Consider the following 22,878-nt stretch of genomic DNA (forward strand, 5'->3'; position numbering starts at 1 on the left):
GTTCTGACTTTTGTGAAAAATCTAATAAAAATTATTTAAAAAAAAAATATTTAACCTTTCATTGTTCTACCTCCTCCTAGACTAAACTACTTGACTTGAGGCTAAGGGTGGGCAGAATTCGCGGAGTTCAACTCCGGGTAATTCAGCGAAATAACATAAAAACTCTGTGGAATTCCGCGGAGTTCCACACATGCATAGTGGTTAACTAATGTCACTTTAAGTCCAGCTAGCAGCTACAGGAATGTGGATTTTCATTCCTTTAACAAACAAGAAGATGTCATTGATATCCCTGCACCTGTTCTAACATGACTGCCCGAACAGCTCCAATGTAATCACTGTTTTGCAGTAGACAGAAGATTATGCCAAAAGACAGCGTCACCAAAGTAAGTAAATCAGTAAACAGCATAAATAACTGTGAAATTTCAAAGTTGTGCAAATGTGCACACAGCCCCTGGGCCCTTACCTTGCCACTGAGCATTGCTGGCTCCCGGGACATGGCCTGCACCAGCTCGGCTGTCTACTTGTTTGTCCTTACTCTGTCCCAAAGCACAGGCCACTACCAGTGCGAAGAGACAACCCAGGCTGCAGCTGGTGCCCGTCACCAGGCACAACTTGCCAGTCACGCTCTTTACCCAGGGCCGCACCAGCCTGCCTCGGGGTGCCCCAGAGCCAAGGCAACCTGATCAGCCTGCCCTCCTCCACTGGGAAACTCATGTCACATCCGTCTGCCTCGCCTCTTTCCCAGTCTTCTACTTGAAGGACTGAGGAGTGAAGACACAGAGAGGTTCCAATCAGGAAATCTGGTTTGCTGACTGACAGACCATGGGCGACCCTGGGAGGTTCCTTCTAACTAAGGAATGGGAATGAACTTGAAGCTGCATGGCCAAAAGGACCTCAGTGAAACACTGTGCATTGGTGAGCCTTACAGCCATATTGTGTCAGCCTCAACTTATACAGATCTCCAGCCAATAACTCACACTTCATTAATAATTAGCTATGCACTGTGCAACATTTAGTGATGATAATTCCTGCTAAATTTGCTCCAGTGGTGGGAAGCGGGTGCTGGTAAACTCCGCTACGCAGCGGAACACAGAGTTTTGCCAAACTTTGCATTCCAAGCGGAGAAAGAAGTGGCAAAAACTCTGTCAACTCCGCTGGTGGAGCAGAGTTTACTGCCCATGGTTACTTGAGGCCTTCATTCTGCCCTACAGTTTTCATGCAATGAATAACCTCCAACTAAGTTAACTTGTTGATGAACCTTAAACTTCCTGCTTCATCCAGGCGTGCAATTGCCTCGCTCTTCCCTTTTAGCCTGGATTGCCGCTGTCAACAACAGTAAACTTGGCTAGTCCATGCCAACTTCTCGGCCAACAGCCTCCCAGAAAAAGGCCCCTCCTTGACTTTTTCTGTGCCCTCTTTTCCCCCGTAGAAACCTGTAACCTTTAACGCACGAAGACTTGAGCCACTAACTCACACACTTGCAACAAGTATAGCTTTATGCCTATAAAAGACAAATGCACTTCGCCCCCCCCCCGGAAAACCTCTGGCATCATATCTCAAATCTGAGTTTTCCATCCTAGCAATACCTCACTCTCTTCAAAAGGTCCTTATCTCCCTGTTCATTTTCCTACTTGTGGTCTCAATGGTTGCTGGTTTAGAAGCACCGTGCCAAACTCTTCTCGGTATCAACCCTGTCCACATAATGTGGCAACCTGACCACTGTCTTTTAATTTCTGCCAAATAATCCTTCATTGCTCGTAATTAAACTACTCTCTTCTGAACCACTAGGTCATTCTCACCTAAATTAATCAACAATATGTCAGGTCAGGACCCCCATATCTTCAGCCTATTCAAACAAGATAGCAATTCCAACCATCTCCTTCCCCCTTTTCCATGCCATCTCACAGTTAATATGGAGGGATCAAAACTCAAATTCACACCATGTCTGGTGTTGCAATCCTGGCGCTCTGCCCATTTTAGAAAGGAATGTCCCACTATCCACAGCGACAAATCTTGTGCCTATGGGCCTAGAACCGAACTTGAAAAAAGAACAAACAATTGTCAAAAATATATAAGTCCTAATAAGCCCCCTTTCCCCTCACTTATCGCTGGTAGTAATTAGATGTCCATCTGCCCAAAGCCTTACGGTTCTGCGTGCTCCAACCCCGCCTAGCCGCTTCTGTCGCAATACCTATGTGAAAGGAATGTGTCCCAAAATCTGTTGCATCAAGTCCTACATGCTTAAATCACTTGCACAAAACCACCAGCAACTGAAAGGAAGGCACTGGCTTGCCATCCAAATGCCTGAAAACCTTACCCACTCCACTTGGAAACCTAGGGCACCAATCTGCAGCCCAATTAACTGGGCAAAAGTTACTAACAGGGTACCTGCTCAACGTAACCAATCTACTCAGCCCTCTCTGATCCGTCTTTGACATGTACAGCCAAACCTGCAAACCTGCTTCACCCTGTCCAGTGTCCTCCCTTTGAACTCCTCTACTCTCCTACCCCCACCAGCTCAGAAACTCTAAATGCCCCAAAAAAACATTCATGACATAAGGGTGGAAAACATGAACTGTTCACCCTCACTTGTGCATATCACCTGTAAGCTCCTCAGTACGGCACAAAAAATATCTGAGGTAAGTGGCCTTCTTCTCATGCTAGCTCAAACCAGTTTTCTAGCCCACCCTGTCAATATTCTCTTCCCCTGCTCCACATCGTTGGAGTATAACCCCAGAATGACTTACCCATACAGGCAACTCCCGCTAGCTTACCTGAAAAAGTAACACTGGACTGACCTTTTTCTATCAACGCCAGCAAAAACTGGACCAAATCTTCTGTCTGATCTCAAACCTCCGCCCTCCATTTAGCCCCACTGCTCAAAAAGTCTGCCCAAGCCTGTCAGTCAGCCGCCATCATTGACACCACCAGAGACTCTACCACCAGTTGCAGCATCCTCTATTGCCTACTATCCACAAGTCCTGTGGCATCCTGCACCTGACTGTGTCTGCCTCCATGGCCAGCCCATGGAATCTCTCCCACTGTGAACGAAGCGAAGAAACTACAATGTCATTGTCCGCTCCAGGTACATGTCGTCCCCTAAATAAAATGTCAAATTGGAGACACTTCAAGACAAAAACCTGCACCACTTTCAAAACCTGCGCATCCTTTGCGGAGTTTCATTCACCACTTGTATCACAGCCATGTTGTAAATATGAAAACGCACCTTCTTAAGTGCTAACTGCTCCTCCCAGAGTGTCACTATTACCACTAGAGGAAAGAATTCCCAAAAGACTATGCTTCACCCATACTTCCATGTCACTGGCCACTCATCTGCAAACTACTTTCCCTGTCAGTATATTCCGAAGCCTATCCCTTCCACTGCATCTGAAAATACCTTGGCATCCCACTCAACATCATGCATGGCCACCACTGGTACCCCATTAAAAGAGTCCAAAAAGAAAATCCACGTCCCCAAATCCTCCTTTGTGCCTGTTGACAGTTGAATATGGTGGTGAGGCAATCGTAATCCTGGCAATGACAACCCCAACCTCCTGCAAAATGTTCTCCCCACTTACACTACTCTGCAAGCAAAATTCAAGTGCCATTTTCCTTGCCCATCATTGCATCTAACAATAACTGCATCATTATTTGCATGTCCTCTGGTAAACGGGCTTCCATTGTTCATGAATCAATTTCCGTGCCCAAGAAAGACAGTACCATGCTGGGTCCAACTGCTTTTTCGATGCTAATAGGACTCCTAGTTCCCCCATGCTTTCCTGAAAGCCTCCGAGCATCCTCTGACAATCCATTGACCCAGCTTTACCTACAAAGAAGAACTCATCCAGGTAATATGTGATGTGTGTATACCCCGTGGACCTTGAAAAAACCCATTAGAGAAATGTGCTGAACCGTTCAAATAACGCGCATGAGATGGAGCACCCCATAGGCAGCTCTTTATCCACAAACCATTGGCCCTCAAATTGGATGCCTAGCAGCTGAAAGTCCTCTGGGTGAACTAGGAGCAAACAAAAAAGCTGATTTAATGTCACACTTTGCCATGAGCACCCCTTGCTTCAGCTCCTCCACTACGGCCTGTGCCACATCTACAGAGGAATATGAGACAGAGGACTGTTCCTCTGGTATGAAGTCATTAATGGAGTTTCCCTCTGGCCATTACAAGTGTTGAATTAACCAGAACTGCCCTATCTCTTTTTTGGTCATCACTGCAATAGGTGAGGCCATTAGGTTTTCCATGGGCCAATCAACAAACGGCCCAGCCATCCTTCCCTCCACAATCTCCTTATCAGTTTTTCTCGCATCACATGCTTAAGCGGTCCCACCGATTTGATGTTCTTGACCCACCGTCGCACCCCTGGTCCTTGATATCCCAGTAGAAAATCCCAAGTAAACCCCTCCTTTAACAATCTCACATCATCCCTCTGGTCAAATTGTGCTATCCAAAACTTGAGCCACTACAAATTAATGGGAGTATGAGCTCTTACTTCCAGGTCCTTGTATCCCCGTCAGCCCCTGAAACCAGACAACTGGACTTGATGCTGATTGCCAGACTGCCCCTGCTGCTGCCATTGACCCAACGAGGTACTGTTTTGCCCTCCTGCCCCACAGGAGTGGTGACGCTAATTTTGCTCCTTACCTTCCCTACTAATTTCAAGGCAGATGGCCTTTTATTGCCTGCTAAAAAGTGTGGAGGGGAGTAAAACAAATTAAGATTATATTTTCAATTTAGTCAGGCTTTAAAGGACCACAGACTCCCAATTCCAATTTTGTAGATTTATTATAATGTCAAAAATACTTGAATATAAACACACCTTAATATCAAAGTATATAGATACATAAAAATCAATACAGAGCCGAATCTACCTATATAATTCATTCGGCATAAGAGGCATGTTATGATGAACTTCAAAATCAAAATGTAAGAAAGGATAGCTGTGTCCAATTCTCTTTTAATTTGAGAGAAAAACAAAAGTATCTTTCCCTACTCTGCTCTAAATGAAAGTCCTATCTATCGCCCAATATCCTATCCCAAAGGTGTCAGCACGTGTTGACTTCCTAAGAAGTAATCACGTCAAATGTGTCTGATAGCTTAAAGCTATGGAGCTCGCTCTAAGATGCTCCTTCTCCGACGAAATAGGCAGAAGTCTCCAGAATCTGTACCTGCGCATTATACAAAAAGACAATGTTCAACCCACAATACGTTACATGGTAAACTTTTCTTTTTGCACCATCTTTCAGTAAGTTTCCACAGAAGCTTTAATTAATTCTACTCTTCTTCCAGTGGCCTTTGTTCCCAGATAGGCTAGACATGAAAGGCGTCCTCCCTTTTCGCCTACCAGACTTTTTAAAAGACATTCCGGGTATCTCCTTAAATCTAAGAATAACGAGGTCGAATTCCTGCACCTGCAGTAGGATGAGAACATACTGTCTTCAAGCACAAAAGGATTCACTTAATAATAATTCTTGAGCAACCAAGGAGAAACAAAACTCAAAACAACCTACAGTTTGGGCCTACAATTCAGTCAACTTAAACTAAATACGAATTACATTACACAAATATAATTTCTTCATGCACATTACACATACAGGAATTATAAATCTCTTTAATACATACAAAGGCCTACTTAAATGTGCACACTACATTTCAATGCTAATATAACTTAAATAAATGCATCTTAATATTCATGAAACACAGCAAACGATAAAAATACATGTGAGTGCGTTTAAACCATGAGTATAGTGCACTCATACAATAAAGAGTGGTGCTATAATCGCTCTATCAGGAGTTAATGAGGGGTGCTTGCCTGTGCATTTGGATCATTCGTATCTAAACTTACAATACTCCCTGGTTTCCATTCCCTTATTAAAATCTCAGCACGCCCCGTCTGTCCAGGTTTTCCTTTGCCGGCTGAACCCACCCTCCCCCCAGGGTGGGGAGCCCTCAAAAGGGTCGATACAATATGGGAAGACCACTGGCTGTGAATACTGTTTTGCCGAACTTGACAGGGCCCACAGAATGTTGGCAAAGTTCTGAATACACCTTGTCCCCCACTGTATCTCGTGATCCAAAGCCATGCATGCCTGAAATTCATCATCATATCGTGCCCAAGCATAGCCCCCAAAATTGATCTGTGCTTTGTATATTGTGCCCATAGTTTTTAATAACACCACACACACTTCTGAGGGTGCTTTTCACAATAAACGCTGGCATACATGAGGAAGGCTGCCGTCCAATTCTCTATTGTTAGCACAACTTTGGGCTGCTTTCCCAGTTCAAATTCCTCCACCTTAGAAACATCCTGTTCTTTCAACTCCCTATGTTACAGTTTTATTATCTCAACATCTCTACCATTCCATATTTTCTCCTTACCCCCTGCTTCATTGTTTTAAAAAAATGTTTATATTGTTTTTGAAAGAAATTGGCAGCTGCACACTTATAACTATCCACTCACTACACCATGCATACTTTTCTCCACTATCCCACCCATTCCTGCTGTACCCCGTTGTGAAATATTTTTTACATTGATTTTGCGATGGCCAATCGGCCTTGTTATGCCTACTCGCTCCTCTTACCACACCCTTGCGTCATTGTCTTTTTTTAATAATTAAAATGTTGTCATTGTTTTTATGAGGACTTAGCAGCTTGACGCTGCACCTGAGCCACTTGCTTCCCTACCTGGCCATTGTTCCCTCTGCCCTTTCCTTACCATCCCTGATTTATTGCTTTTTTTTAATTATTATTTTTTATTATAACTTTTTCTAAGCCTATCTCACTACTACTGGGACTACTTGCTTCTCTCAAGTTACATGCCATAACAGTGCATGCCTGATTTTCTTAAATTAATATTCTAAAATGGCCATCCACTATCTTAGTGCTGCAAATTATTAATAAAATATACCAAAATGCCAGATGGTCCCTTTGTAAGAGCATACATTTGCATGTTTCCCTCGCACCCTCTTGAAATGATATTTGTTATGCACTGCAATAAACATTCTAATACTCCCACTCATGCACGTGAATGGGTGAGGAAGCACTGGTTGCATATTGCAGCTTTTGTTTTTATTATAAAAATCCTCCCAAGATCACACCTGGTCCATGCACGTGTGGGCAGCCATTTTGGAATGACTTATTATCTTTTATGAAAGGAGAATCAAGCTGTTCCCCATGTTTAAGTGCTTTTTATCATAAAGTATAGCAAACAAAGTCAGCATTGGCAAAGCAGCTAGATCAGCACCCTCATTGCAAAGATATGTTTGCTTTAAAGTGGAATCCAACAGCATGATTTGAACATGTCCATGAACACACTGACAATTACATTTAAGGCCCATGTCATGTGTAGTTCTGCACCTACGCTTGTTTTGCTCTTGTATTTGCTGCCTTTGTAATAGTGAACGGAGTAAACACCCTTTTTGTGCTTTTCAAATGATTAAAAATGGTCCTTGGATCAATGGTAAACAAAGTGGAAAAAGTCAAACAAATGGTTGATTTAATGAACCTGTTTTGATTTTATCCGTTGGCCTAACTTTTATGTAGAGGTCCATGTAACATTTTATCCAGAGCATATGATTGCATCACACCAGCACCTACTTCTGTTCACTATCTAACATATACACTTACCTGTCATGCAGTATGAATGAGTACTAAATGAGAAGATGGATTTGAGGACATTTTACATCAGGGCAAAAAACGATACACTCTTGACGCTTTGATGGCAGTATCAAACACAGATACCCTCTTGACACTTTGATGCCAGTGTCAAACACAATACACTCTTGACTCTTTGATGCCAGTATGAAACACGATACACTCTTGACGCTTTACCGCCAGAGTCAAACACCAATTCACTCTTGACACTTTGATGCCAGTATCAAACATCAATACACTCTTGACCCTTTAATGCCAGTATCAAACACCAATTCACTCTTGAAGCTTTGGCACCAGTGTCAAACACCAATACCATCTTTTCACTTTGACTTCAACACCAATACACTCTTGACACTTTGACGCCAGGGTCATACACTGATACACCATTGATGCTTTGATGCCAGTGTCAAACAAGGATACCCTCTTGGCGCTTTGAAGCTAATACCACTACACTCTTGACGCTTTGACACCAGTGTCAAACACTGATGCATTCTTGATGCTTTGATGCCAGTGTCAAACAAGGATACCCTCTTGATGCTTTGATACCAACACTGATACACTATTGACGTTTTGACGCCAGTGTTAAACACCAATAGACCTTTGACACTTTGACACCAGTGTCAAACACCAATACTCTTTTGACGCTTTGATGCCAACCCCGATACACTCTTGATGCTTTGATACCATTGTCAAACACCAATAAACTCTTGACGCTTTGACGGCAATGATTGCCCCGTGGTGATTCTGTTTTGGTTTTTTCCACAAAAATATTGTGACCATGGTGCGATGAAAACCATAAAAGTGCTTCAAGAGTCTTATTCACACCTCTGGAGCAACCTAACACTGAATAACATAAGTTTCTTGTTACCCAGTTAAATGCTACACATTTCATCGACCTCTGAAGGTGAATCTGTGACTATGGGATCAAATAAATTCCTGCTGTGGATGCTCTTGTCAGTTGAGCCACCAGATATCAAATTTACAATGATAACATATCTTAATGTGTTCATTTGATGGGCTTTACCCAGAAGCCAATTTTTCATGAGTTAGTTCGGTTCTGTGAGGTCTGGATTTATGCCTTAATAACTGTTTCAATTCAATATTTTTCTTTCTCTTATTCTAGGTTCTCCACCGGAATCGCGGGTGCTTGGGTATTTCATCATCCCAGTTGCCCTCATCGTTTTGTCAATCCTTGGGCTTTTTATATACTTACATATGAAAAAGAAGAAGAAAAAAAGATTGGATGAAGGCAGGTAAAACTTCTCCGTACATTACTTCTCAACCATCACATTGGGCCATTTCCCACCATATCACTTGGTTAGGGCAATACTTAGTTTTCTATTTTTTATTTGCCATTCAAAGGGGAGTTTACAATTAAATATCTATATACGTTAAGACAGAAGTATTGTTAGTACTACTTCAACTGTACTTGGCGCCCTGCAGTATAGAAGTGGTGTTTGAGTGCTGAAACAGGAGCACCGCATCTCCTCTACATCCAATAACAAAGATGGTCATCACATCTTCACTAGTGTTTGAATAGTACATGTGTCGGATCAAGGAAGTGGAAATGGTCATTTGTAAATAAAGAAAAATTAGGAATTCCATGAAATACATAAAAGATAAAAAGAAGCTTCAAAATAATAGCAAACACCACATACATAAATCTACAAAACTGACTATTTACATCAAATGTATTAACCCATACCCTGCGGGGGTTATTCCCCCGCTGTGCTGGGGGGGAGGGGGGCGCGGACAGCTCCCGCATGCTCATGACGAGCTGAGCTCGTCATGAGGCACGGCGCTCCTGTGCTCATGACGAGCTCAGCTCATCACATGTGCATTACCTGCCGTGGAACGCTCAGCATAGCAGGGGAATTCTCCCCGCATGCGAGCGTTCCACGGCTCATGACGAGTTGAGCTCGTCATGAGCACCGGAGCGCCGTGGCTCATGACGAGCTCAGCTCGTCATGAGCATGGGAGGGGTTGAATCCATAACTATAACACAATTATTTCATTATGACATTAATGACACCCAGAGCATCATACCTTTTCTTGCGTTTCCACCCCTTTCCCTTATAGATAGCAGTTTTGGTACCTTACACCTCTTAGAAAACCTAAATTTACAATTAGGGGGTAAACAATCGAGCCAATCTTTTGCCCTTCTAAGATGAGCAACAACTATATCAATGAGGCATAAACCAGTATGTTAAGATCTAATATTATCATGTAAATGTAAATGATTCTTATATAGCGCAAACTGCCACCCTACGGGTATCCTGGCGCTCAGATTAGAAAGGTAACCGCCATGCGAATGATCCAAAGAATCTGAAGGAAGAGGGATCACGCCTTGGGGAAGAGCCACGTGTTCAGGCTCTTTCTAAACTTGATTAGGGAGTAGATTTGTCTAATACTCAGAGGTAGCTCCTTCCAAAGATGGGCAACAGCCACACTAAAGGCCTTCCCACCATCCTAAAATGCTTGAATCTAGGAATTGCCAGCAGACTTGCACTGGAGGAGCGAAGCTGCCTCTTGGGGAGGTATCATCTCACCCTAACATAATAGATAGATTTTTAAATGGAAAACCTGCCACCAGTATATCAGTCAACTTCTTCAGAATACATTTTCAGATTTGTCATCAGTTTTGTGAACATATTAATATCATCCACCGTATCTGGTCTCCTTCTGGATCATTGTGAATAGTCTTATGTTTCTATTCATACAACCTAAGAGGAGTGTAGTACACCATATGTATTAGTTTAAAATGCTGTATTTGTAAATTAGCAGCACTAAGAAACTTGCATCTACATTCAATACCGGTGAGCAAAATCTCTTAAGTTATTTTGAGATTTAGTTTCTGTGACCATTGAGCAGTTGGTACAGCATTGCAATGTTTTATTGTTGAGGTAATAAGTAAATATAAATGTTTAATACTTGCATCCTTCACTATTAGAAATATTTCTATTAAAGGTGTGTCTGCTCTGTTTTGCAAAATAGATCCTAATTCGCAGAGCCGCAGAGTAGCCCCCTCTAGGTAGGTCATATTCATGTCATAGTGCACTAAACATATGTTGTGAATTTGCCCGAAAGTTTGACCCCAACCCAGTGAGACACATAAAAAGCTCCCAAGAAAGGAATTAAGATAATCAAAAAATAATTTCGGAATGTTTTGATAAATTATTGTAAAAATATATTAAAGTAACAGAGAATAATCATTGTAACTATGTAACATCTCGCAATCAAGGATGTATGACAACCCAATGCATGCTTTTACCATGGATGCCTTTACCATGCATCATTTTCCACGCAAAGCCTCTACAATGCAAATCCTTTACAATGCATGCCTTTACCGCATGTGTCTTTACAACACAAGGTAAGTATATGGTAAGGTAAGCAAAATTCATATATATATATATATATATATATACACATACTGACACAAAAAGATCTAGAGCACAGCTTTCCAAACTGTGTGGCGCGACACATTATTGTGTCGCGCCCCATATATAGGTGTGTCGCGCGATGTGATAATCTGACGTCTGCCGGCAATCGGCAAAGCCGGGCTGCAGGGGCTCTAGAAGGGGGTGAAACAACAACGAAGCCCTATTAACATTCACAAGGTCTTTAAAGGCCTGTGAAATGCTCGGGTGCGGCTGTGAGCGGTCCCGGGATGCCACACACGACGGGGGGGGGGGGCTCTCATGTTAAACAAATCCCCTGGTCTGGATCTTCTTCTACAACTTGTGCTCTGTGAGGTATCATTGATGGCAGCACCCGCACTGAACATGATCCCCGCGCTAATTCAGCCCAGTTCCATACAGAGAGCCGCACTCCTAAACTCCAAGAAGCAAGATTTATAGCGCCTTGACTGCAGAGCGGTGCACGGTGATTTACACATCGCATGTAAATTACGTTTCCAGATTTTCCAATCGTGCAGGACGTAAAGTAGCAGATTTAAAACGCCTATGCATTACTTCCCATAAGTCATTGAAATTACCTCATTCTGATGAATTTTGTGTGCCTCTGAATGTGAATGTGAGGCCTAATCTCGGTCCTATTGGCTTTTCACAACTCGTTCATCCCTAAACAGCACACTATATAAAAATGTTTAGTTTCTCTGGTCATTCTGCAGTCTTAGTAGCCTCCTCATTTGGAGATTGTCTCTCATTCTACTGCAAAGTCCAGAAACCTGCGCCAGCGCCAAGAAACCTTTTTGGTGTACGTGCGATATATAAATACGATATAACATACCATAACCTTCAGCGCTCTCAGATCACTCTCGTGGTGTGATTTCACCCTTAAAGCAAGCCAGATGCCTCTCGTAGACTTCAATGACATCGCCGGTCTTTCCTCACTTTTCACTTGTTCTGTTATTTGTCACTGATGTGCCAAAATTTCATCTAGGTTGTTGGAAGGCCTCGTCAAGCCGAAAAAGACGCTGCTATGGGAGCAGAGTGTTATGCTGCATTCCCACCTCCCCCCCCAAATAACAGTGATTTTAATTTCGTGGATAGGGTGGTTGTTCCACACTGTTGCAGTTTGTTATGCAAAGGAAGAGTGTTCACCTACTGAAGTTCGGCACCAATATCAGAGAGCCTGTGATGGGCCGAATATGTCAGCAGGCTGACAGCGCAGTAGTCTATTAGGTACCACGAAACGTGCCCAGTGCCTATCGGATAATTCTGCATGAAACTGTTAACCAGTGGAAGCTTGTTTACCTCATTCCCGGCCCTGAAACTGATTCCATTGCCCCCCCTAACCCCCCCCTGAAAAAAGCATTTGACCTCATCCTCATTCCTCCATGAGGGCCCAAGAGGGCGGGAATCATGGATGTCCATCAAGGGTAGTCTGGCATGCCCTTGGTACCCCTGGTCTAACCTGTCATGAAGGCAGCACGAGGAACATGACATAAACAAAGGTTACCAAGGTTACAGAAGGCTTTTTTAATGTCTGTGGGGTGGTGTGTGGGGTGTGTGGGGGGTTGTGTGTTTGGGGTGGTGTGTCTGTGGGGTGGTGTGTCTGGGGTGGCGTGTGGTGTTGTGGGTGTGTGGAGTGTGGGGTGTGTGTCTGTGGAGTGGTGTCTGTGGGGTGGTGTGTCTTTGGGGTAGTGTCTGTGGGGTGGTGTGTCTGTGGGGTGGTGTGTCTGTGGGGTGGTATGTCTGTGGGGTGGGGTGTGTGTGTGGGGTGTGTTTGTGGGGTGTGTTTGTGGGGGGGGTGTGGGGTGGGGTGTCTGTGTGGGGTGGGGTGTGTGTACGTGTGGGGTTCTGTGCGGGGTGGTGTGTCTGTGGGGTGGTGTTTGTGGGGTGGTGTGTGTGGGGTTGTGTGTGTGTGGGGTGTGTGTCTGTGGGGTGGTGTGTCTGTGGGGTGGTGTGTCTGTGGGGTGGTGTGTCTGTGGGGCGGGGGGGGGTGTGGGGTGTGTGTGGGGGGTGGGGTGTGTGTGTGTGGGGTGGGGTGTGTGTGGGGGTGTGTGTGTGTGTGGGGTGTGTGCGGGGGGTGTGGGGTGTGTGTGTGTGGGGTGTGTGTTGGGTGGTGTGTGTGGGGTTGTGTGTGGTGTGGGGTGTGTGTGGGGGGGGGTTGTGTGTCTGTGGGTGAGTGGGGTGTGTGTGGGGTTGTGTGTGGTGTGGGGTGTGTGTGTGTGTGGGGGGTGTGTATGGGGGGTGGTGTGTCTGTGGGTGTGTGGGGTGTGTGTGTGTGTGGGTGTGTGTGTGGTGGTGTGTCTGTGGGGTGGTGTGTCTGTGAGGTGGTGTGTGTGGGGTTGTGTGTGGGGTGGGGTGGGTGTGTGTGGGGCTCGAACCCACCATAGGTGGTTCTGACTTGCTCGCTGCGCTTCCTCGCGTTACCGTGTCCCTGAAATTTTTTTGACAAAAAGGTGTGTCACCAAAATGAAAAGTTTGGAAAACTGTGATCTAGAGAATATGTCCGACTCAGAAACTTAGAATTCTGTTTTTGTGGGGATTACGACTGATGAGTCAGTCACAAAGTAAATGCACACCCAAGTCTCTAAGTTCTTCCCTCAGCTTCCTGCTAGCAATAAGATAGATGTTTTACAAGAAATAATGACAGAGGGGCTAAATAGGATCAATGAAAAAGAACTCAAAAGGAGAGGGAAGAAACCTAGCAATATGACCATAGATGGCTGGTGGGCAATCTCTAATTTACAGAACAATGGGATTATTATATCCTCTAACAAGGGGGGCAATATTGTCACATTAAGTAAAGAAAAAAATATAGTGGAAGCTAAGAGACAACTGGGGAACATGGAACACTATCAACAATTTTCCAATGACTGCACAAAGGAATTCATTGAGTTGTTCCGTAAGAAACTGGCAAGTTGGTATTAACGGGATTGCTGGACGACAATGAGTGCTTGTACTTAAGAACTGACCACCCTATAACACCAACAATTTACTTTTGACCTAAAGTCATTAACTGCAAAGTGAATCTACTAGGGAGGCCAATTGTCAGTCCAATTGGAGCCCTCCTTGAGAATGAATCAAGATTCATTGATTTCTTCCTTTGTCCATATGTAACCACGTTGCCATCCTATTTAAGAGACTCACTAGACTTCCTCAACAGGATTGATAGTATACCTTGGAAGACTTATTATTGGATGGCAAAAATTGATCTTGTGTCACTGTACACGTCTATTCAGCATTCAGTTGGTTTCAGAACCTGTAAAAAAATGTTAAGATCACGATCATTGACACTATTGGAACATTCCAAAATGATAATAGAAATGGTGAGTTTTTGCCTCCAGTACAATGTGATCCTATTTAATAATAAGTGTTTTCTCCAAAAACAAGGCACTGCAATGGGCACGTCCTTTGTGCCAACCTATGCAAACCTAACCATGGGAGGTGAAGACTGTGTGGAATGATCAGGACATGACACAAATGGACCAGGTCATCATGTGGGTCCGCTATACCGATGATTTATTTCTGATATGGGAGGGTGAAAGGAAGGACTTTGACTTATTCATTGAATCTCTGAGAAACAACGCCAAAAGTTCAAGTTTACCTTCGAAATCACTAACCAAGAGATTAACTATCTTGACATCTGTGGGTACATGAAGGATAACAGAATTTTCACTAAAATGCTAAGGAAAATCACAAGTAGCAACAGTATCCTCCATCACAACAGCAAACACCCATGTGCATTAAAATTGAGTGTCCACTCTGGGCAAATCCTCTGGACAAGAAGAAACTGTTCAGAGATGGATGAATTTGAGGTACCAGTTTGTGAAATGGTCAACACATTGAAGTGAGGGGCTATCCAAGGAAGGTGTTGGACAAAGCCCCCAAGAGATTAATGGAGAGGAGAAGGGAAGATCTACTGGTAGTCAAATCCAAAACTGTGAAAACAAGAATGATACTGGACCCAAAATGTACATAATTGAATATGATTCATCAAACCAGGAAACAAGGGTACTCATAAGACAGAATTGGAGGATCCTGAAATTCGATGAGACCCTTAAGGATCTATTACCAGAGTACCCCAGTATCACGTACAAATAAACACCCTCCCAGGGTGATAGACTCATGAGCAGTTATATGCAGACATATGGAACTGGAAAAATGGGAACTGCAAACTGGCTCACCAACAATAAGAAGGGGTTCTGGGAGTGCCATAGATGTAAAGTCTGTTTGTATGCTCGCAACAAGACACAATTTGAGACACAGCATAGTAAACTCAGCAACATCAAGGAGTGGATAACATGTGAAACTCTGTTTGTGATCTATGTGCTGGAATGCTCCTGCGGGAAGAGATACGTTTGGAGCATGGATAACAAGTTAAAGCTACGAATTTTCCAGCTCCTAAGAGCCATAAGGAATACAGACTTAGCATACTCTATGTTAGACCCCTGTGGGAGGCAAATGCCAGTGATATAGGTAACATGTGCTTCTATGGAATCCAGAATGTCACACAAAAAAAGCCCCGCAGTGGGGATAAAGAATTGGACTTACGGAGGCTGGAATTCAGATGGATCATACTGATGGGGACCGAACAGCCATGGGGCCTTAATCTGGATGCAGAAATCCATGTGCACCTTTGATTAACTGAACAACCAAGCCCTGCGGGATGCCTCTTGGTGCCGTCCAAACTTGGCCCCCCACCCACCCCTGCGGACCGTGCCAAGAACCTCAGGATCTCCCTGGACACCAAAATTTCCATGAGCAGGCATATCAGAGGCATCTCCTCATCATGTATCCACATCCTGCAAATGCTACACAGGATTTTCAAGTGGATACCATTGAACACCACTTGAACAGCCACCCAGGCTCTTATCACAAATAGACTTGATCACGGGAAATCACTCTAATGGCCTGTTTCTGATCTTGTTCTGAAGGCATCCAAATCAGATTTGGCTTTCCCGGATCCAACTCGTAGCACTTGTTTCCGACCAATTCGTACACGGGTCCGTACAACCAAGTACGATAAGAAGATCACGTATGCGTTGACCGAATCGTTTCCAGGACCCAAACCAGTCCGTATGACTCATCCGTAGCCGAATTGTGCCGCGCAATGGAGCCGGATTCTGACCGAGGGAGTACGATGCACGTTTCAGACAGCTGCTTAGCCTCGGTCTCAGCAAGATGAAACGGTTTTGGAATCGTACTTCGGGGGGCCACAACAGGCCCCTCTTCACCAGGGCCTTCCGAATCTGTCTTGGGGGTGTGCCCATGGGTCCCCCCTATCCAGGCATACACAATGTGGTGGGCACCATGGGGCCCGGCCACAGGGTGTACGCTTTTCTCCTCCCACTCATTTTTGCTATGGGAGCCTGTGTACACATATGTACACAGGATCCCAAAGAGATCAATGGGAGTCAGATCGAACCGAGTCCGTAAGCATATGGCTGCTAACAATAAATCAGTATCAGTAATTATTACTTATTAATGTCAATAAGATATCTAAATAAAATGTATTAAATAAAAAACCAATATAAATATAAATAATAAAAAATATATAATAGGTGACGTACATTTATAAAAACACAATAGTTTCATTCAGATTTTGAACATTATAACTACAATTTTAAAGAAATTATGTTAAATAAAAAGTAAAAAAAAGGATGAAAATTATTTCTTGAACATAATCAAATCTTATTTTCTTTAAATAATAAAATCATATGTCAAAATGTTTTAACAAAAACAAAAAACAGATATTTCAAGCCAAAAATTGAAGATTATTAGATTTTAAAATGCTAGCCATCCAAAACCCGGTATTCAGACAGAAGAGTTGGAAATCTCACCTTACTCAAATATAGAGTTGGAAATTTCGTGACACAGAAATATCGACAGCAAGAATATCGTGGTCCAGAATATCTCATTTAAGGTAAGAAATAGCTTTTTCAAGAATATAGAAGTCATTAATATCATTTGCAAATAATATAGTTCTTTAAAATATTGATTTTTTAATTAGTTTTATGCATTTTAGCTTATATTTTGAATGTGTTTGATGTATATTTTGTTGTATAAGTAAGGTTTATGTTTTTTAATATGTTTTACATTTTTAGCAGTTATCAATTTTATTTTAGTTTAATTTTGTGCTTTTAGTTCCATTGCGGGTTGAGGGTGTGTAGGGGAATAGGGTGAGGAGTAATTTAATTATAATAAATAAATGATTATTTTTATCTAATAATATTTGTTTTGTTGAAATTTTATACTGTTAATTGTGGGAAGTAATTTATTTGTCATTAATTATTAATTGGTATTTAATTATGGTATTTGTGTAAATTCTTTAAGTGCGGCTTGTTGGGGTTTATAGGGGTAAAGGGTGGGAAGTAATTTATTTTTGATTAATTATTAATTATTAGTTAATTAATAATTCATTAAATGAAAGTTAAATATGGAAATTGTGTAATCAATTTTAAGTGTGGGTTGTGGGGTTTATAGGGGTAAAGTGTGGGAAGTTCAAAATTGTTTGAGTTTTAATTTATTTTTCGACTAAAATTATTTTGTGTTATGCTACGTTATTTATGCTTATAGGGCGCTCTGTTACCCTAGGGTGTCCTGGTGCTTTTAATTAGTAATTAATTATGTAAATTATGGAAGAACATTATTTTTTTATTTAGATCTGGGTTGTGAATCGTGGTACTATAGGGTATGGAAAAAAGTTAATTTATGTAATAATGAATGTTTTTGTTTCTATCTAAATAATTTCTAATTAAAAATATTTAATTGTTTGAACATTATTTTTATTATATTTAATATAATAGGTACTTCAAATCAAATCAAAAGAGACTTTATTTCGGTTATATTTCAAACCATAAAAGTGCACATATACACAACAGTTTAAAAACATTACACACATTATTGCCATATATTAAAATCATTATACAATACATGTTTCCTTTGTCCCAATTTCGATATACAGACAGGATGGTTATAAAGTGCAAACAGTGCTGAACAAAGTGCAAAAGACGTAATTGAAAACGTCCAGTAGTTTAGCCATTTAGACAGACAGAATTTATGTTGTCATTGATCCAGACAGGTTCTCATTCTGACGGCTAGTTTTAAAAACGATATTATTTGGAGAACACTGTCCTGATGCAGAAGTTGTAGGTAAATAAGAGCTGGTCTGATTTGATTAAAACCAAGTTTTCTTAGTAAGGCAACAAGATAACGACGGCGGGGGTATTCATAAAACCTACATAAAAACATAAAATGCAGCATATCCTGTGGAGACTTCCCGTCGCAGCCACAGGGAGCTGCACATTTGCTAAAAATGTCCGACTTGGGTCTGATTAAAAGATGATGAAAAATGTTGAATCTGAACCTCGACAACAGAAATTTTTCATGTGAGCTGAATGATCCTGCCAGGTAGGGTTCTATGCTATCACATGTCTTTAACATAACATATTTCCTAACACTTGGCTTCAACAGTTCCACAATTTCTCTATCGGCCAACTGATACTTACAAAATGCAGTTTTAATTGCTAATACATCCCCCTTTACAATCCCGCTCGGGTCGGTAAACAGATCTAAACGTCCCAGCCTTTCAAAACAGGATTTCAGGTATTTTAGCCAGGGGATGCACATAGAGTTATCCTGAGATACAAGATCTCTCACAATCTGGTGGGTAAGAGGTATGTCCTCATTTAACCACAGGTTAACCCAACAAGTCAATGGCCTTAGAGCAAAGTTGTCACATAAGTACTGTGTCCCAAGTTCCTCATGAACTGCAAGATTAGGGGTACTGGGGGGGGACACATAGAAGACGTTTAAGAAAATTGTTTTCAGAGACCTGTAACTGTTCTCCTGATACATAGCCCCATAGTTCGCTACCGTACACTGCAGTAGCAACTGTTTTGACGTTGTACAATTTAACCATTGCACTGACTGGTTTCTTCCCCAGTTTTGTTGCAAGATTAAAAATAGATGCATTGACCCTCAACATTTCCCCTTTCTTCTTTGCCAAATGAGGGCCCCAACTGAGTTTAGAGTCAAATAAAACGCCAAGATACGAAAATGTTTCTGTAACCGGAATAGGTACATCATCAAGTTTAAAAACAAATTTCCTTTTTGGCTGCCGGCCATCATGCATGATATATGATTTAGAGTTGTTGACCAGTAGGTCCCTGTCGGTCATAAAGGCATTAAAAGCATTTAAAAGCAACTGAAGCCCCTTCTCCGTCCTTGAAATTAAAACTGCATCGTCTGCGTATAAAAGAACAGGGATACCCCTCCTGCCCACTCTCGGACAGTCTGACTGTACCTTCTGTAGGACAGCATCCAATTCGTTTATATAGAAATTAAAAAGAAAAGGGGCAAGAATACATCCCTGGCGTACTCCCTTCTTTATATCAAACTTATCGGTGGTGTCACCATTTACAGAGTATCTAACGTTAGCGCTAGTGTGATTGTGCATGTCCACCAGGAAGCCAACAATCCCTGTGTCAACTCCCCTCTCCCTCATGTACTGCCACAGCCTTCCCCTGTTAACACAGTCGAAGGCTGATGACATATCCAATAAGAAACAGGTTCAGACACTGGGTTGTGGTAGAACGCCCCACACAGAACCCATACTGGGAGATAGACATGATGGTATTATCATTCGCCCAGCATGTGATTCTCCGCAGAAGAATTCTCCCCATGATTTTGACCATTGAATCAATTAATGAGATTGGCCGATAAAAATGGGGGCTACCCCTATCTCCCTTTTTGAATACCGGCACAATAGTTGACAGTCCCCAGGCCACAGGACAACCTACATTGGCAGCAGCATTAAAGACTGCCACCAAAATTGGTGCCCAGAAAATCGGTTTTGACTTAAACAGGTCAGGGGGAATCCCATCCGGGCCTGGTGCCTTGTTTGCTGTCAGTCCTTCTATGGCCTCAATCACCTCCCTGTTGTAACGGTTCCTCCGCTATCACCAATTGCTGACCCCAGGCTTACGGTATCCTCTGAACAATACAAAGTTTTAAAATGCCGCTCCCATTCCTCTTTAGCTATACAACACTCGAGCCCGTCCCCTAATTCTTCCGCCAGAAATGTTTTTTTGACTAGCGCCCAAAATTTAGAGCTGCAGTTAAGGGTGGATGGTTCTAATATCTCACCCCATGCCTCTTCTCTCAAGGACTCCTTATGAGTTTTAAGGACAGACTTATAATTTTTCCGACAGGTTCTAATGTTCTCCTGAATTCTCGGAGAAGCTGACAAAGCTAGCCTGAGATTGCGAGCCGCTTTGGAGCAATCGTGGTTAAACCACCTTGGTCCACATTTCTCCACACTTTTTTTGACTGGTACCGTCAGCAGCTCTGACACCTTCCCCGACAGGTCTTGATAGGCAGTTAGCACCTCCCACGGATCTGCTCCTTTCCTAATACAATTAGTAATATCATCTGAAAAATTGTCCTCAATGTTCTTATACAGAAGGTCCGGAGTTACCATTGACCATTTGAGTCGCCTCCTCCCATCTGTAGTGCTCAGCCTTCCTTCCCTACGGGTTTGCTTTCCTTCAGTGATCTCAAATCCCCTTAGATGAATCACAAGAGGGTTGTGGTCACTAAACTCACTTTTATCAATATCAAAAGATTCTAGGAAGGGCAACATGGTCTGTGAAAATAACATATGGTCAATGAAAGTGCCCCTGCCATGCCCCTTGAATGTAGGAGTATCAAAGCTTCTTTGCGGGTCCCTGATTGCGATGCCCATAGAGAGATCCAAGTTATCTAATAGGGTATTGCACAGTTCCCCATCTGCTGTGTGTTCCAGGTGTAAACCGTTAATACGTTCGCACTGCAAGTCCCCTATACATTTCTTCAGCGGGTCGCCACACAGGTGCACATTAAAATCTCCCATAATCATTAAATTGTGACTGTACTCCTTCATAGAAGTGGTAATAAAAACATGAAGTACAGATAATTGATTAGATACTGTGGTGCCATTAATAGCATTATAAAAATTCACAGGCCAACCCTGTTGTTCTTTCCCTTTAGTACTACACCCTGCACACAGACTTGATGCACATCAATACTGTGGATCGTTGAATTGACCAGAATGGAAACAAATATCACCAAGCCACCCTTTGGCCTGCCTCTGATTGATGGTGTGGCCGGTACATAAAAAGCCTTATAGCCTTCTAAAAACAAGTCACCCCATGTTTCTTGGAGACAGATAACCTTGAATTGCTTGATGTAAGTGACCCAATTTTCGTCTGCCATCTTTGCAGCCAGCCCCGCAACATTCCATGAAACAACATTCCTATGTCCACTTCCATCCTGTGAGTTAATAGTGGGTATTAAATCTTCAATGATTGTCCTACCCTGACCCACAGGTATTTCATGTCAGTCACACATTTCCAGACCAGATAAAAGCTCATATCTGTTGTGGGTTTGTTGACATTAAAGCCCTGCTGATGTTGACCATTGTCGTTGAGTCTATTATGCGTGTTTACAACATTTCCCACTTCACCTGAATTAACAACATTATACATAAATCGCATGTCATTAGACGGGGTCTGGGTATCATACAAAGGTGTCATAAGTCTTTGTTGAGGGGGATTATTACACAAGTGAGCATAAAAATACCCTAATGGGCGTACACATATGCTGTCCTCATTATATATTAGGGAAGATGCTCTCAAGAGGACAGTGGCCACATGTTGTGGGTGTTTAAAGTTCACCATGATACAATCTCCACTACCCACTTTTTTAGATGGACCCACCCAGTTCACCCTCCTAACCGCCATTACCTGATCTGAATACCCAATGGGAAAGCCACAGTTTTTATTTAACCACGACACTGTTTTATTTTTTAGTGAAGTGTGTGACTCTCCATAAGGTGAAGCAGGATGAGTACCAACCGGTGGGACATTAGTCAAAACCACCACAAAAGGCGCACAGTCTGGTGGTAAATTAAGATAGTTGTTATTTCTATGGTTTCTGGGAACAACTTTGTTGGTTATTATTGGATTTGGTTGCGACTGCAAGTTTGAGTTTTTAGGCTGGGAGTGATTAACTGGTGGTGTTTGAGGCCTACTGCTCACAATGCTAGGTACTACATCAGTTTTCCCGGTATTCTGCTGCTTTTTGCCTTGTAGAACCGCTATCTCCCTGACTTCCTCTGGTTGGGCCCTCAGGCCAGCCCTAGCCCTTTGTTGGGGGGAGACCAGGTCTCCAAGCCTGTCCACTTCTTTGACCAGGGTGTCTATTCTGGCCACCAAAGGTCTACGTGCCTCCTCTAACTTTGTCCCCAGTTTAGACTCCAAGTTTTTAATAAGAGTAGTAAACTGTTCAATATTAATGCTTAAGTTAGGGCTACCTTCCTTATCCCCCGTAAACACAAAGGGTTTAGTTCCTAGGCCCATATTAGATTTCGGATTAATAGCACCTCCAGTTCTATTCTGCTTCCCCCCTTTTTTTGTCAGTATTTTCCTGCACATCCTTACCGGCCTTGTGGCAGGAGGAACCTCATCCCTCTCTTCAGTAGATATATCATGTTGCTCTATATGTTCTGAGTGTACCTCTGCCCTGACCACAGTGGGTATTGGGAGCTCTATACTGATTAGACTATCATTATTAGCTACCATCACAACATCCCCTGCAGCCAGCGGCTGGTCAGCCAAGCAAGGTATTGTGTTTCCTTTCCCTAGGGAGGCCCTACGTTCGCTGTTAATCTGGGAGACCTTTTTAACCATATAGTTATCAATAACACTTTGACCAGTAACAGTTTTATCATTTCTGCATTTAGACATCCTGTATCTCTGAAGG

General features: G+C 42.6%; 1 protein-coding gene across 3 annotated transcripts in view; it reads left to right on the top strand.

Annotated features, from left to right (window-relative positions):
• LOC144799345 (SLAM family member 9-like) overlaps positions 1-22,878 on the top strand; it is a 465,872-nt gene that overhangs the window by 279,926 nt on the left and 163,068 nt on the right. For 2 of the 3 annotated variants that reach the window (XM_078670602.1, XM_078670603.1), the window contains exon 4: positions 8,790-8,915. In XM_078670602.1, the coding sequence (XP_078526728.1) occupies positions 8,790-8,915 (126 nt within the window). Of the gene's footprint in view, positions 1-8,789; positions 8,920-22,878 lie in introns of all 3 variants that reach the window. The other variant, XM_078670604.1, reaches the window with a different exon arrangement.

The sequence above is a fragment of the Lissotriton helveticus genome, chromosome 12 (genome assembly GCF_964261635.1).
Source record: "Lissotriton helveticus chromosome 12, aLisHel1.1, whole genome shotgun sequence".
Taxonomy (NCBI): Eukaryota; Metazoa; Chordata; class Amphibia; order Caudata; family Salamandridae; genus Lissotriton; species Lissotriton helveticus.